Raw genomic sequence first — 16,490 nt, 5'->3', positions numbered from 1 at the left:
CACAATGAACTCCATTTGCCACCTTTCTGCCCAGCTCTGCAGCTTATCTATATCCCGCTGTAACCTGACACATCCTTCCTCACTGTCAACAACTCCACCGACTTTCGTATCATCCGCAAACTTGCTCACCCAACCTTCTAGCCCCTCCTCCAGGTCATTTATAAAAATGACAAACAGCAATGGTCCCAAAACAGATCCTTGTGGAACACCGCTTGTAACTGCACTCCATGATGAACCTTTACCATCAACTACTACCCTCTGTCTTCTTCCAGCCAGCCAATTCCTAATCCAAACTTCCAACTCACCCTCAATGCCATACCTCCGTATTTTTTGCAGTAGCCTACCATGGGGTACCTTATCAAATACCTTACTAAAATCCATATACACCACATCTACCGCTTTACCCTCGTCCACCTCCTTAGTCACCTTCTCAAAGAATTCAATAAGGTTTGTGAGGCACGACCTGCCCTTCACAAAACCATGCTGACTATCCTTGATCACATTATTCCTATCCAGATGTTCATAAATCCTATCCCTTACAATTCTCTCTAAGACTTTGCCCACAACAGAAGTGAGACTCACTGGCCTATAGTTACTAGGGTTATCCCTACTCCCCATCTTGAACAAGGGAACCACATTTGCTATCCTCCAGTCTTCTGGCACTATTCCTGTAGACAATGAGGACATAAAAATCAAGGCCAATGGCTCTGCAATCTCCTCCCTTGCTTCCCAGAGAATCCTAGGATAAATGCCATCAGGCCCAGGGGACTTATCTATTTTCACCCTTTCCAGAATTTCCAACACCTCTTCCCTACATACCTCAAAGCCATCCATTCTAATTAATTGTGATTCAGTATTCACATCGGCAACAATGTCCTGTTCCTGAGTGAATACTGACGAAAAGTATTCATTCAGTGTCTCCCCAATCTCTTCAGCCTCCACACGCAACTTCCCACTACTATCCTTGACTGGACCTATTCCTGCCCTAGTCATTCTTTTATTCCTGACATACCTATAGAAAGCCTTTGGGTTTTCCCTAATCCTACCAACTAAGGACTTTTCATGTCCCCTCCTTGCTGCTCTTAGCTCTCTCTTCAGATCCTTCCTGGCTACCTTATAACTCTCAATTGCCCCAATTGAACCTTCACGGCTCATCTTTACATAGGTCGCCCTCTTCCCTTTAACAAGGGATTCCAATTCCTTATTAAACCACGGCTCCCTCACACGACCCTTTCCTCCCTGCCTGACAGGTACATACTTATCAAGGACACTCAATAGTTGCTCCTTGAACAAGCTCCACATATCGATTGCGTCCTTGCCTTGAAGCCTACTTTTCCAAGCCCCACATCCTAAGTCATGCCTCAACGCATCATAATTTCCCTGCCCCCAGCTATAACTCTTGCCCTGCAGTGCACACTTATCCCTCTCCATCACTAGAGTAAAAGTCCCGAATTGTGGTCACTGTCCCCAAAGTGCTCACCTACCTCCAATTCTAACACCTGGCCTGGTTCGTTACCCAGAACCAAATCCAGTATGGCCTCACCTCTTGTTGGCCTGTCTACATATTGTGTCAGGAAACCCTCCTGCACACACTGGACAAACACCGACCCATCTAACGAACTCGAGCTATAGCTTTCCCAGTCAATATCAGGAAAGTTAAAGTCCCCCATAACAACCACCTTATTACTTTCACTCTTCTCCTGAATCATCCTCGCAATCCTTTCTTCTACGTCTCTAGGACTATTAGGAGGCCTGTAGAAAACTCCTAACGGGGTGATCTCACCTTTTCTATTCCTAACCTCAGCCCAAATTACCTCAGATGGCGATTCTTCATCCATCGTCCTTTCCACCGCTGTAATACTATCTTTGACAAGCAATGCCACACCTCCCCCTCTTTTACCCCCACCTCTGACCCTACTAAAACATTTAAACCCTGGAACCTGCAACAGCCAATCCTGTCCCTGTTCTACCCATGTCCCCCTAATAGCCACAACATCAAAATCCCAGGTACCAACCCACGCTGCAAGTTTACCTACCTTATTTCGTATACTTCTTGCATTGAAGTATACACACTTCAAGCCACTTTCCTGTTTACAGGCACCCTCCTTTGAGATTGATGCCATGTTCCTAACCTCCCTACATTCCAGGTCCTGCACCCTAGGAGGAGGAGGACCCTAGGAGCGTAGGAGTTTCCTGTGGCCAGTCCCCTCTCAAACTGGTAAAGCTTTTTGGATACAGTGCAGGATTATGGCCTCTCAGGGGAAAGTAGCAGCAGCCAGATCAGTGGCACCACACCTAGCTCTCTTGTACAGCAGGGAGGTTCAGAGTGTAGGTGAACAGGAGTGATGGGGGACTCCACAATCAGAGGCACAGAGAGCCATTTCTGTGGCTGCAAGCAAGACTTCAAGATGGTGCATTGCCTCCCTGGTGCCAGTATCAAGGTGGTCTCTGAATGAGCAGAGGATACTGTGATGGGGGAGGATGAGCAGCCAGAGGGTGTGGTCCAACTTGATACTGATGACACTGGCAGGAAGAGAGATGAGGTCCTACAAAGGGAGTTCAGTGAGTTAGGTAGGATGTTGAAAAGCAAAACCTCGAGGGTTCTAACCTCAGAATTGCTTCATTTGTCACATGTCAGTGAGGCTGGGAACAGTTAAATACATGAGCAAAGAGCTGGCATAGGCAGGAGGTGGTATGTGGATCATTGGGATGCCTTCTGCAGCAGATGAGACGAGTACTAGAAGGACAGGTTGCCCCTAACATACAGGGACACCAATAACCTGGCAGGGAGGTTTGCTACAGCCACTCTGGAGTGTTTAAATGATTGTGACAATGGTAGTGGGGGGGAGGGGAGAGAATCCAGAGGAGTAGGTCAACAAGTAAAAAATGACCAAGGAGGAGTCACAGGCTAAGGCTAGTAAGGCTAAGAGGAAGAACAGACAGGGATAGGTTACTGAACACAGTGAGTCAAAATTAGAGTGGTGCTGGAAAAGCACAGCAGGTCGAGCAGCATCCAAGGAGCAGGAAAATTGACATTTCTGGCTGGAGTCATTCATCAGGAATGATGTAGGATTCCTGATGAAGGGCTCCTGCCTGAAATGTTAATTCGCCTGCTCCTCGGATACTGCCTGACCTGCTGTGCTTTTCCAGCACTACTCTAATCTTGACTCTAATCTCCAGCATCTGCAGTCCTCACTTTCGCCTCCTGAACACAGTGAGACTGGCAGTCTCAGGCATGTTTGTCTTAATGCAAGGAGTATGACAGATAAGGCAGATGAACTTAGAACATGGATGAATACAATAACTGCCATGTAGTAGCTATTACAGGGACTTGGCTGTGAGGGGGACAAGATCAGCGCATAACATTATAGGATTTAAATGTTTTAGGAGAGATAGGGAGGCAAGTAAAAGTGATGGGGGAAGTTGCATTCCCAGTAAGGGACAATATCCCACTACCTCATTCTCCACTTGGGTATCATGCAGCCTTCTGGACTCGATATTAATAGAACATAGAAAAGTACAGCACAGAACAGGCCCTTAGGCCCACGATGTTGTGCCGAGACTTAATCCTAATGTAAAATATAGTAACTTAACCTACGCACCCCTCAACTCACTGCTCTCCATGTGTAATGTCCCCAATGACTTTGCTTCCACCACCTCAGCTGGCAACGCATTCCATGCATTCACAACTCTCTGCATAAAGAACCTTCCTCTGATGTCTCCTTTATACCTTCCTCCTAATATCTTCAAACTATGACTTCTCGTACTAGTCATTCCTGCCCTGGGGAAAAGTCTCTGGCTATTCACTTTATCTATTCCTCTCATTATTTTGTACACCACTTCAATACCTTCAGGGCTCTCCCATGCCCTGACTCCAACCCCCACATACCAGGCCTTGTTGTCACTCAGTCTGCTCTTATATACAATTAATCGTTAGCCACTCACAGTCCCCGTTAATAGTTATTCACCCTCCTAGCCAGATGGTTATCTACTCCTTTTGTCTGTCCAACTGCTCTTCTCTCACTTCAGGCTCGATCCCCATCTATTGTTTACTTCGTACCCCTCCCCCCACCCTATTTGCTGCATATGAACTGGTCCTTTCCTAGTTACCATCAGTTTGAAGTAGGGTCACTAGACCCGAAATGTTCACTCTGATTTCTCTCCACAGATGCTGCCAGACCAGCTGAGTTTTCCCTTCAATTTCTGCTTTCGTTGCTGATTTACAGCATCCGCAGTTCTTTCAGTTTTTCTGGAATACATCACAGCTGTACTAAGGGAGGACACCTTGGAGGGTTCATGCAGTGGGGCCATATTGGTAGAGCTCAGGAATTGGGAGGCTGCATTCACTTTGATGAGATGTACTGCAGGGCTCCCAATAGCCAATAGGTAATGGAGGAATAGATATGAGGACAGGTTTTGGAAAAATTGTTGGAGTGAGTGATTTTGACTTTCCCTCTATTGACTGGGACTTGCTTAGTGCCAGAGGCTTGGATAGGGGCCAGAATTTGTCAGGTGTGTCTAGGATAGATTTTGAAATAATGTATAAATAATCCCACAAGGGAAGAGGCTATACTAGAACTCAAAGTTTCACCTGCACATCCACCAATGTCATTTATTGTATCCATTGCTCCCGATGCAGTCTCCTCTACATTGGGGATACCCGCACCAATCAACCCCACCGCCCTGTGGCCCAACATTTCAAATCCCGCTCCCACTCTGCTGAGGACATGCAGGTCCTGGGCCTCCTCCAACACCGCTCCCTCACCACCCGATGCCTGGAGGAAGAACGCCTCATCTTCTGCCTCGGAACACTTCAAACCCAGGGCATTAATGTGGGCTTCACCAGTTTCCTCATTTCCCCTCCCCCCACCTCCTTACCCCAGTTCCATCCTTCCAGCTCAGCACTGTCCTCATGACCTATCCTACCTGCCTACCTGCTCCACCCTCCCCTCTGACCTATCACCTCCATCCCCACCCCCATTTACTTATTGTACTCTGCTACCTTGCCCCACCCTCCTCTCTGACCTATCACCTCCATCCCCACCCCCACTCACCTATTGTACTCTTTGCTACCTTCCCCACCCTCCTCTCCAACCTATCACCTCCATCCTCACCCCCATTTACTTATTGTACTCTGCTACCTTGCCCCACCCTCCTCTCTGACCTATCACCTCCATCCCCACCCCCATTCACCTATTGTACTCTTTGCTACCTTCTCCACAGCCCCAACCCCACCCCACCCCCGCCACCCCTCCTCGGATGCTGCCTGACCTGCTGTGCTTTTCCAGCACCACTCTGATCGAAACTCTGGTTTCCAGCATCTGCAGTCCTCACTTTTGCCAAGAGACTACACTAGACCCAGTACTGGGGAATGATCTAAGTTTCAGTAGGGAAGCATTTTGGGAACACGGTATATAGAATTCTAGAAGTTTTACATTACTTATGGATGAGGATAAGAGTATTCCTCACGTGAAAGTAATAAACTGAGAGAAGGCTAACAATATTAGGCAGGATCAGGGGAATGCAGACTGGGCATGGCTGTTTGAGGGTTAATCCACATCTGGCACACTGAATTTTTTTTTTAAAGGCCAGGTGAAGTATACTTGGATCTTTGGTGAGCTGGTACAATGGGTACAGGACTGGCTTAGTCACAGCAGAGAAAGAATAAATATGGAAGGTGTTTTACTGAACATCAATCTGTAACCAGTGGTGCTCCACAGGGATCAGTACTCGGAACTCTGTTGTTTGTAATATCTATAGTAATAATTTGGATGAGAAAAAGTGGCCTGATTAGTAAGTTTGCAGACGACACAAAGATTAGGGAGCTGTGGATAGTGAAGAGGAATGCAAGAGGGTACAGCAGGATATAGATAGGCTAGAGATTCGGGCAGAGAAACAGCAGATTGAGCTTAATCCACGCAAATGCAAGTGATGTGTTCTGGAAGATTCAATGCAGGAGGGAAGTATAAAGTAAATGTTGGATCTCTTACCAGCATCAACATACAGAGCGATCTAGACATACAGGTCCACAATTCCCTTAAAGTGGCAATACAATTGTTTAAGGTGGTCAAGGAGGCATATTGCATGCTTGCCTTCATTGTTTGGGGCATAGTGTATAAAAACTGGCAAATCATGTTGCAACTGTAGTGAAATTTAGTTAGGCCATTTTGGAATATTGTGTCCGGTTCTGGTTGCCACACTACCAGAAGGAGATGGAGGCTTTGGAGAGGATAGAGAAATAGTTAATCAGGGTGTTGTCTGGTTTGGAGGGTATTAGCTATGAGGAGAGATTGAACGAACTTGGTTTGTTTTCATTTGAACGTCTGAGGATGAGTGGCATCCTGACAGAAGTTTACAAAATTTTGAGAAGCATGGACAGAATGGATAGTCAGAGTCTTCTTCCCAGGGTAAAAACGTCAATTACTAGGGCCATGGGTCTCAGGTAAAAGGCCATAAATTTAAAAGAAATGTGGGAGGCAGCTTTATTTATGCAGAGGGTGGCAAGTGCCTGCCAGTATTGGTGGTGGAGTCAGATACAATATTAATGTTTAAGAGGCAGCTTGACAGATACAAGTATAGGCAGGGAACAGAGGGCTACAGACCGCATAGAGGCAAAAGGTTTTCAATTTAGAAAGGCATCGTGTAAGGACACAGGCTTGGTGGGCCGAACAACCTGTCCCTGTGCTGTTTAACCTTATCAACATGATTTTCTATTCTTTTCTCTCTCGTGTGCTTATTTAGCTTCACCTCAAATGCATCTATGCTATTTGCTCTGGTCTCTCCTTGCGGTAGTACCTGTAACATTCCCAGCAATCTTTGTCAGGTTTCTTAGAGTTTTTCCTGAATTCCCTCAGGATGTATTCTTGGCCTTCAGTTCTTGTTTCCTCCCCAAGTGGATATACTTTGTCAATGCCCCTCACATCACACGCTCTCATTGTTCTAACAGTCTCTTATAATGCTTTTCTTTTCCAGAAAAAAGCGTTTCAGTTTGTTCGGCCTTTCCTGATGCTTATAATCCCTCAGTTCAGGTATCATCTTTGTGTACCTTATTTGCTCCTTGTTCAATGCTCTTATACCCTTTCTATACAGCAGACCAGAATAATCTCCCATCGCATTCACAACAGCCTTTTTAAGGTGCTACAGAATTTTGACTCAAGTTGGAAACTTACAATTATAAACATTTACAAATGGATTTGAATGCATACTTTGTTTTTTATGATCTATTTGCAACCCTGGGTTCCTTTGATCCTGTATCCCATTCAGATTCTTAATGATGCAAAATTCTTTCTGTCAAAATATATCATCTCACACTTAAGCTATACTGACATTTTTTTAATCAAATTACAAAACTGAAACACTATTGTGCCATCATTGGCGAAAGGGTGTGCTTATAATGTAACAAGTTGAAACATTGAAATGTCAGAGTGTGGTGCTGGAAAAGCACAGCCAGTCAGACAGCACCCGGTGAGCATTCCTGATGAACAGCTTATGCTCAAAACATTGATTTTCCTGCTCCTCAGATGCTGCCTGACTGGCTGTGCTTTTCCAGTGCCACACCTTTTGACTCTGATCTCCAGAATCTGCAATCCTCACTTTCTCAGAGCTTAATCATTGAACACCAATTGTGCAAGCTTATTACAGTTTTCCATATTTTGTTGTTTCCTTCCTTAAGCAATGCTGTCAAATTAAATCACATTGCCCAATTTTACATCTGCAAATGTAGACATCTTACATCTCACTCCAAGTCCATATCAGTACCCTGGCTTGTTTTTAAATCAGGAAGGGTCAACATCCAGCAAATGTGTCTTCTGACTGGATAATGTTGAGAGGTCAATAGTTTAAAAGTGCGACAAAGATTGTGGGGAAAGAGCATGATGAACTTGTCTTTATGCAGAAAACTGTTGAAATATGGAATGCTTTGCTATGGGGAATTGCTGAAGGAGAGACAGTTCCAGGTTTCAAGGAACTAGTGGCGCACATTCGAATCAGAGGCAAAAGCAGGGTTATGGGGAGTGAGCAGTGAATTGTGATTGGTCCAGCAACATTCAGCAGACACAATAGATTGTGTGACTTTTTTGAATTTTGATGGTTCTATAAAATCATAGCTCAGTTTTAACAAATAGAAGCGCATCTGGGATTTGTAATTTTTTTTACGTTGATAAACTGCACTGGAAAAAAAAGCCCCCAAAAGAAACATAACTATACTTTAGATTAGATTACTTACAGTGTAGAAACAGGCCCTTCAGCCCACCAAGTCCACACCGACCCACCGACGCGCAATCCACCCAGACCCATTCCACTACATTTACGTCTTCATCTAACACTAAGGGCAATTTAGCATGGCCAATTCACCTAAACTGCACATTTTTGGATTGTTGGAGGAAACCGGTGGAAACCCACGTAGACATGGGGAGAATGTGCAAACTCCACACAGAGAGTCGCCTGAGGCGGGAATTGAACCCAGGTCTCTGGTGCTGTGAGGCAACAGTGCTAACCACTGTGCAACCGTGCCGAAGTATGCAGCAATCCATACTCTAGCAGGGCTGCAAGACCAGGTCTGCCTTTTTAGGTGCATAGTAAAGATTCCACAGCACTATTCCAAGGCGACATTTCTCAGTGTTCAGACCAACATTCATCCCTGAATAACCACAAAAAGTAATTGGTGACTTGGCTCAATTACAAAATTATGGGACTTTGTTCTGTGCAAATTCTCTTTCCTTACATTACAACTGAATTTCAAAAGTTTTTTTTCTGATATGAAGTCTTACAGTAAATTCTGAGCAATTTAAGTGCTTACTTCTTCACAATATTTGAATACATCAGCATGTAATATCAATTTTGCGTCATTAATTCCATACACCACTAAAACCACAAATGCAAACTGGTTACACAGCAATGACAAATTTCTGCAGGTGATAGTAACATGGTTTTGCATAACCTAGCTAGTTTATACAGACATCCAAGAATTCCAATTTTTACTCCCCCTTCTAAAATTGATGTGACATTTGCTACTGCACAACAAATTATAATGCAAGGTCAAAGCATTTTACAAAAATTAAAACAAGCTGCGTGCCTTTTAAATCAAGGCTACGTTATTTCTGCACAATCTATTCCAATTATCTCTTGTGATCTCATCACAGTACACTAGAACGCCACAGGACATCAATTCCTATTAAAATACCTGCTTGTTCATAAACAAAATACAAAATAATAAAGAAGGATTGCAGAAAGCTTCCCAGTCACAGTGGGAAATGCCATTTTTAATCAGAATCCTAGGAAATTATTCTCACTGGCATATTCGTTTTTTGATTCTAACAAGGTAAGTAAAGGTACGGAAAAACAAACTAATGGCCCAAATGGGATGTTTGGCTTTGCAATTATTGCTTGTGATCAATGACTAAAAGCAAAAGGCAGTGGATGTTGGAAATAAGTAATAAGAAATTTGAAAATATATAGCAGAACAGCAGAGTTTGCACAAAGCAAATCGTAGTTCACCTTTCAGGATGATGACCTTCAATCAAGAATTGGAACAAAGGGTTAACTAATTTAAAGCAAGTACAAAGACCTGAAAAGCAGGAGAGGAGGAAAGGTCCGTGGCATTCATGGAAGCAGGACAGATGAACTGACAGCAGCGACAATGGCTCAAGACAAATGGAGATGGGTCAAATGAAGAAACAGAAGATGAGCCCAGAGGAGGTGTGAATGGCAACCACGGAATCATTACAGCTGGAGCCAGATAAAACAGGACTGGGATTCAGATCCAAAAATGCCAAACTCAGTGTTGTGCTGGAAAAGGTTATAAAGTGCTGAACCGAAAGTGGAGGTGCTGGTCATCAAGCTTATGGTCAGCCTCACTGGAAGAGCCTTGAAGGCCAACCACAAGGAGGTCAAATTAGGAGGGGGCATCGAATTAAAGTGCCCAGATCTCGATGCTCAGGTTCACACTTGCCAACTGAACAGAGGTGTATTGAAAAGGAGTCAGACAACCATGCTTAGTCTCCCCTGCAGCGTTCGATGGTTCTATGTTTGACTTAGGTAAAAATCTTTACAACTGATGCTCACTGTGTTCGATGAGTGCAAACTCAGGGTGAAGGAAACAACCTGTGGAAGTTGCTGGAAGAAATGAGCTGTCCACATTAAGCAGATTTTATAATAAAACGGCTAAATAATGCAGATGCTAGAAACCTGAAACAAATACAGAATACTGAGGAAAACAGGTGTGGCAGCATCTGAGGAGCGAGAAACAGAGTTAACATTTCAAGTCCAATATGATGTCTGCATCCGGTTTCTTAAGAAGCCAACCCAGATCTGAAAAATGAACTCCGTTTCTCTCTCCACAATTGCTGGCTTTCTCTGTGCTTATTTAAAGTAAAAACTGCTGTAAAGTAATTCTGTTACACACATGCAATTCGATGCATCATTTCTATCAAGCTCCAAGATGGAATATGTAAAACATTGCCCACGTTGAGGAAATCTCATCACAAGTAGCAACCTCATTATTCCAAATTGAAATCAATTCAAAACGACTGTTTCATTTGAAGGAGTAGATGAGGTTCTGGAAGTTGGGAAAAGCAAAGGCAAAACAGAGACGTTGCATTCCCTAAATTTAAATGATGATGCCATGGAAAAGGGGAGAGCATTTTGTTGATGAGTGGGGAGTGGATGTGCTAGGGAGGGAGGAAATCATGGATAGAATTTCTCAATTCTGATGGAAGGTTATTGGCCTGAAGTATTAATTTTGCTGGTCCCTTTCTGCAAATGGTGCTAGACCTGTTAACTTCCAACATTTATTCCTTTAAAATCAATGTCCATGTATAATTTTCTTGTCTGTTGTGATGTTAGCAGAAGAACTAGCCCCAGAGTTTCTGTTTAATTAGTAGAGTCGAGCAAAGTCGAGTAAATGTTTTTACACAGCATAATTTCAGTGTTACAGTGAACAGTTCAAAAGGAGAGAAAAATAAAACACCTTTTCTTTTAATGGAATGCCTGTAGGTCATCATACACCACTGACCTGACATTTTGGACACTCTCACCCTGTAATTTCTAACAGCGGACGGCAGACTTGAATTAGAACAGACAAAAAACATAAGTGCTGAATATGTTCACTGCTTCAGAATCAACAATTTGTACTTTTGTACACTTTGTACTTTTCACATAACAAGCATCATCCAAAAATATTGAAGGTTAAACTGATACGACAATTTGTATCAGGAAAACAGCAGGCAGTTGGGTGATCTGACTGCTATTTCTAACTGTAAACTCAACTCGCTTTCTGTTTGCTCTGAGTTGACAGTGCATCAGCCTCCTTACCCATCGAATCAGTCTCTCAGGGATTTGTTTCATATTTTCCTCAATAGGTAAATGTACAGAACTCTCAAAAGAGGAATAAAGAACCCTGAGAATAAGTTGATTGATTTAAATTGTAACTATCACTCAAACCAGAGCCCTTAACCACTGGCAAATTCTGCAGCGAATATTTGCAAAGCACTATCTGTCAAAGGGATACGGGATGTAATTTTGGTTTTGAACAATAGTGTGTGCCTGACAATATTAGCTCAGATACCTGTTACATAGCTCATCCCATTCTTAACACTATTAAATTTGATAGAAGTGAAAATCAGGTCTGAAGCATGCCAGGTGATCTGATCTTGCTCTTTGTGCACTCATACCCATAGCAATATGAAATCTATTCATTTAAATATTCCGCATAAAAAGTGCAGACAGTATTGCAGAAGTTTTAGGCTTTTATGCACTATCAATGTTTTGAAAGACTCAAAATTAAAACTGCTTTCCTTCTCATAAGGCTGTAATAGATGTCATTAATATCCTGGCCAAAGTGACCACTTAAGGAAGCACCATTATGAGAAGAATTGCTGGGATGTACTGTTGACAATTTGTTTGAGGCATTGGAATTTATAGTTGTTCAATCAAACTATTGAGATTCTGATCGGAAATTAACAGTTTTTGAACCTAATCCTCATAAGATGTATTAATGCTACTTTTTCAGCATTAACAGAATGTAATTTCAAACTAATCTCTAGGCTACATTGGAGTCAAGTGACATGAAGCATGACCTGTTCTGAGAAGGCATTCTGACACGTCTTTGGAATTTGACACGTTTAATAGTGGTGCAAAGTCAAATCGAATTTTTAGCATGCTCATTTAGTTTTCTGTGCATTTCACAAAACTAACATTACTTAATTAAAATGTTCAAAGCAGGAAAAGTTCCTATTCAATTTCTAATAAACAGACATTGACCAGCCTGGCATGAGCTCTCCCCTTAAAAGAAGGTGGGGAAGCTCCAGTCAAGCAGCATAAAATCGACGTTTCGGGCAAAAGCCCTTCATCAGGAATACAGGCAAAAAGCCTGAAGGGTGAAGAGATAAATGAGAGGAGAGGGGGTGGGGAGAAAGTAGCATAGAGTACAATAGGCGAGTGGGGGAGGGGGGAGGGTGGAGTGGATAGGTGGAAAAGATGATAGGCAGGTAAGACAAGTCATGGGGACAGTGCTGAGCTGGAAGTTTGGAACTGGGGTGAGGTGGGGGAAGGGGAAATGAGGAAACTGTTGAAGTCCACATTGATGCCCTGGGGTTGAAGTGTTCCGAGGCAGAAGATGAGGTGTTCTCCTCCAGGCGGCTGGTGGTGAGGGAGTGGCAGCAAAGGAGGCCTAGGACTGTTGTCCTCAGCTGAGTGGGAGGGGGAGTTGAAATGTTGGGCCACAGGGCGGTGTGGTTGATTGGTGCGGGTGTCCCAGAGATGTTCCCTAAAGCGCTCTGCTAGGAGGTGTCCAGTCTCTGCCTGTATTCCTGATGAAGGCCTTTTGCCCGAAACGTCGATTTTCCTGCTCTTCGGATGCTGCCTGAACTGCTGTGCTTTTCCAGCACCACTCTAATCTAGAATCTGGTCTCCAGCATCTACAGTCCTTGTTTTTACCCTAAATTCCAGTCAAGCAGCAGTTAAACAACAGGGACAGAGTTCTGCTTGGCTCAAAGCTGGCTTCGACTGAGAGAGACTCTCAGAACAAAGATTACCTTCTTCTACTTGGAAGTAATGGCTACTGAGCTGACTAAACAGTCCAATACTGAAGTAGCAAACCTTGCCAGCAGTGGTCCAGCTGGGGTTTGCTGAAGTGGGCGCCTGCAATGCTCGGGTTTGCACACGTCCCTTTCTGACTGTAACCATTGCCTCAAGGATGAGAATATCAGCCTAACAGCAGACCCTGATATTGCAGTGAATGCTCATCGTGCTAGTTGATTTGAAGAGGCATCACTTGACATTTCTCAAGGGTTTTGGAGGTGCCCCCTGTATGTTGTCCATGTTCCCATACATATGGGAGGACTGATATCACTGTAGCCTTGTGGACCATGAGCTTGGTGTCTTGTTTGAGGTCATTGTCATTAAACAGTCTGTTCCTTAGACAGCCAGCTTACTGGAGGCGATGTTGGATTTCGTCATCATAATTGTGACTATCTTCAAGAAAGGAGAGGACATTAAACTGTGGTAATTACTGATCAATAGCTACTGACTCATCAGCAGTGTTCACCTCTTACCTGAATGGTGCTTCCTTACGAAATCGCTCACGGAATTTGTGCTGTTCCACGTCAAAACTCGCACATTTCTTACGAAGGACTGTCACTTCATTGGCCTGAAGAGGTGCCACCTGTTGTTTTGTTGTGATTGCTAACTTCTTAATGTTATTCCACTTCTCTGGAAGTTCCTACACACACAAGTAGCAAAGTGTATAAGTCAATGTAGACAGCACTGCACAATCTAGAAGCTGCAACACCAGACAACTGCACTTTTACTAAGTAGCTCTGAAACAAAAGCCAGATGTTTTTGGGTAGCACGGCATGCTCTCCTAGTGATTTCCTTTCAACAATGCCTGTGCCAAGATTGTTTATGTGCATCAATGAGACTTTCCTTGACATGAGGGGCAAAGATTACATTAACTCAGTTCAATGTTTGGTTACTTAACGGAACTGTGTTGTCAGACAGCTCACTAAATGTTTTGACATAAAGGAGCCATCATTAATGATAGCACTCATGTCTCTGAATCAGATGATCAAGCACTCAAGGTCAACACCAAATACTTCAACTCATAAGAAAACCTATCCACAAACCAAAAAGGAGCCCACGAAAAGCCTTGTTTCCACATCTCAGCAGATAGAAGCATTCTGACGTTAAACATTAGCTTTAGTACAACAGTAGCAAATACTTAAACACATAAGCTTAGAGTTGGTGTTAACAATGGAAGTGAGATTGCCAATATTTGTCCTCTCCTGAATCCTATAGCAATTTTTGAAGTCCACACACATACCATAGGAACGCAAAAGCTGCTGTCAGTGATTTCAAGCTTTCTTATGGTCTCCCTGAACAAACCAAATATCTGGTCACCATTACACTGCTGTTTGTAGGGGATTGCTGTACACAACTTGGCAACAATGTTTCCTCAGGACAACAATGATCACATGTCAAATATACTACATCAGATGTAAGCATGTCTAGTGGTCCCAGAAGATACAATATAAAGGAGAAAATACAATATTCTCTTTCAACCTACAATAATGTAAAAACTACTGATGATGAAAACTGGCAGTTTTAATGCCGAGAGTCTTGCTGTAATGCACTGGAAAGATATCAACTAATCGGTTGATTATTTTTTTTAAAAAACCTTTTGTTTTTAAAGCGTATCAAACCATCACTATAGAATCCACTGCTTCCATTGAGTGTATACTGGGTGAATGGAGCTCAATGTTCCAGCAGAGCAATGGCTGCTCTGTGGTTGCTTAGACAAGTCTTATTACATATTCTTAGCTAAGAGTCAGACACCCATAATTCTACTGAAACACTGGACTGCTGCTCAATTGATACAGTAATGCTAGCTATCTGAAACCTGTTATCAATTTCAAAAAGTTCATTTTGACAAGGTTAAGAGATGTCAAGTACTTGTGGTTTCAGCTATTGAAACTTTAACAGGCATGAATGATTTGAAACTTTTATTGCTCCAGTATAGAATTTCTTTGAAGCAAAGTGTAAAGTTATCAATGAAAATTTTTATAAAGGTTTTCTTTGACAGATATAACTATCAACACGGGGTTCACTGTTTCTACATAGAGAATAGGAATGGGAATGACAGTTATATAGCTTTTGTCAGGGCAGCCCCTGTTTGAAAGACAGAAAATGGCTGACAAGGCTTAAATAAAATGAGGCAGCCTGTCCAAACATTAAGACACAAAATGGCTGACAAGAGACAAACAGAACAAACAGCTTGTTCTCATTTTTAAGTGAAAGGCAATGGTACAGAGCTACTCCAAGGCCAAGAAGGGGCCTTGCAAGAAACCACCTGAGACAGTTTTGATAAGAGGATGCCTAAAAACAGACAACTGATTGATCCCAGCCTTATTAATGAAAGGATGATAGTCTCAGTAAATAAATAACACTATGTGTGAGTCTTAGCCGATGAACTAGCCAGATTGACACCCTAAGCAGATGCAAACCCAACAGCTATTGTGTAGTAAACAGTTGGTTCTTTGAAGTTACTCATAATATTAAGAAATAGATTCTAGTTAAAGGTTCTTCAGATAATCGTAGTTGTTTTCAACATGAAGGATAGATGCACACATAACCAAAGTATAATACAAGCATTAGAGAAAAACAGCACTTAAACATAGATGTAAAAGTTAATTAGTCTTAAGAAACATTTTCTCTTATGCTCTAAACAAAATACATTGTTCACAGCCCATTAATTACAAGATGCCAACAACAGAAGTAGCTGTATAACTTTATACTTTATAACTAATTTTATAACAGAAATCAATATTACAAATCTTAAATCAACTAGTTAAAACTAACTATCTTTTGTATTGTTACATATATAATCAGGACAGTCAGAAATACAATGAAAAACAGAATTTAAGCCACCCTTAGAGTTAAGCAAACCTGAGACAGATCTGAAGGAGTATATCCAGTAACTTTGGAATGCGAATGAATATGATGCAGTGGAAGATCCCAAGGCCTAGACTTTATATTGTCTAGTAAACACCATAAAGTCATGGGAACCTGGGACTGTCCATAAGAATACCCTTATTGGTCAAGTGTTTTACAGGATTGTGTGTATGGATTGAAGGAGGAAGGGCAGTGACTCTGCAGTACTTGATTATTATTACATAGAACATGTACAAAAATGCTGCATTTTACTGTCAAGATCAGAGTGTGCCATTGATCGCTCTTCCGATCTGAGCCAAAAACAGAGTGGGCTGGATGGTTGGCTCATAAGAGTTCTTTGAAGGGCATGAGGTCGCATGGATAGGTGTGTGGGGATGACGAGGTGTGAGGCATGTAGATTTTATTCCAAATAGTACAATGCCTGAATTTGCTTTTAAGCAGCATACCTCCACAGCTGGCAGCATTCCTGCCTCCCTTTGAACCTTTCTCCAGGTCACGGCTGGTCTACGGTGCTGCTCCCTGTTCCTAAAAATGACAGCATTCCT

General features: G+C 42.7%; 1 protein-coding gene across 2 annotated transcripts in view; it reads right to left on the bottom strand.

The window, feature by feature from the left end:
- dnah9 (dynein, axonemal, heavy chain 9) overlaps window positions 1-16,490 on the bottom strand; it is a 507,475-nt gene that overhangs the window by 397,976 nt on the left and 93,009 nt on the right. For both annotated transcript variants that reach the window (XM_072558306.1, XM_072558307.1), the window contains exon 19: window positions 13,551-13,717. In XM_072558306.1, coding sequence (XP_072414407.1) covers window positions 13,551-13,717 — 167 coding nt within the window. The remainder of the gene's footprint in view (window positions 1-13,550; window positions 13,718-16,490) is intronic.

This window comes from Chiloscyllium punctatum, chromosome 39 (genome assembly GCF_047496795.1).
Source record: "Chiloscyllium punctatum isolate Juve2018m chromosome 39, sChiPun1.3, whole genome shotgun sequence".
NCBI classification, from domain to species: domain Eukaryota; kingdom Metazoa; phylum Chordata; class Chondrichthyes; order Orectolobiformes; family Hemiscylliidae; genus Chiloscyllium; species Chiloscyllium punctatum.
The sequence above is the reverse complement of the archived record's forward strand: the minus strand, read 5'-3'. Positions and strand labels throughout refer to the sequence as shown.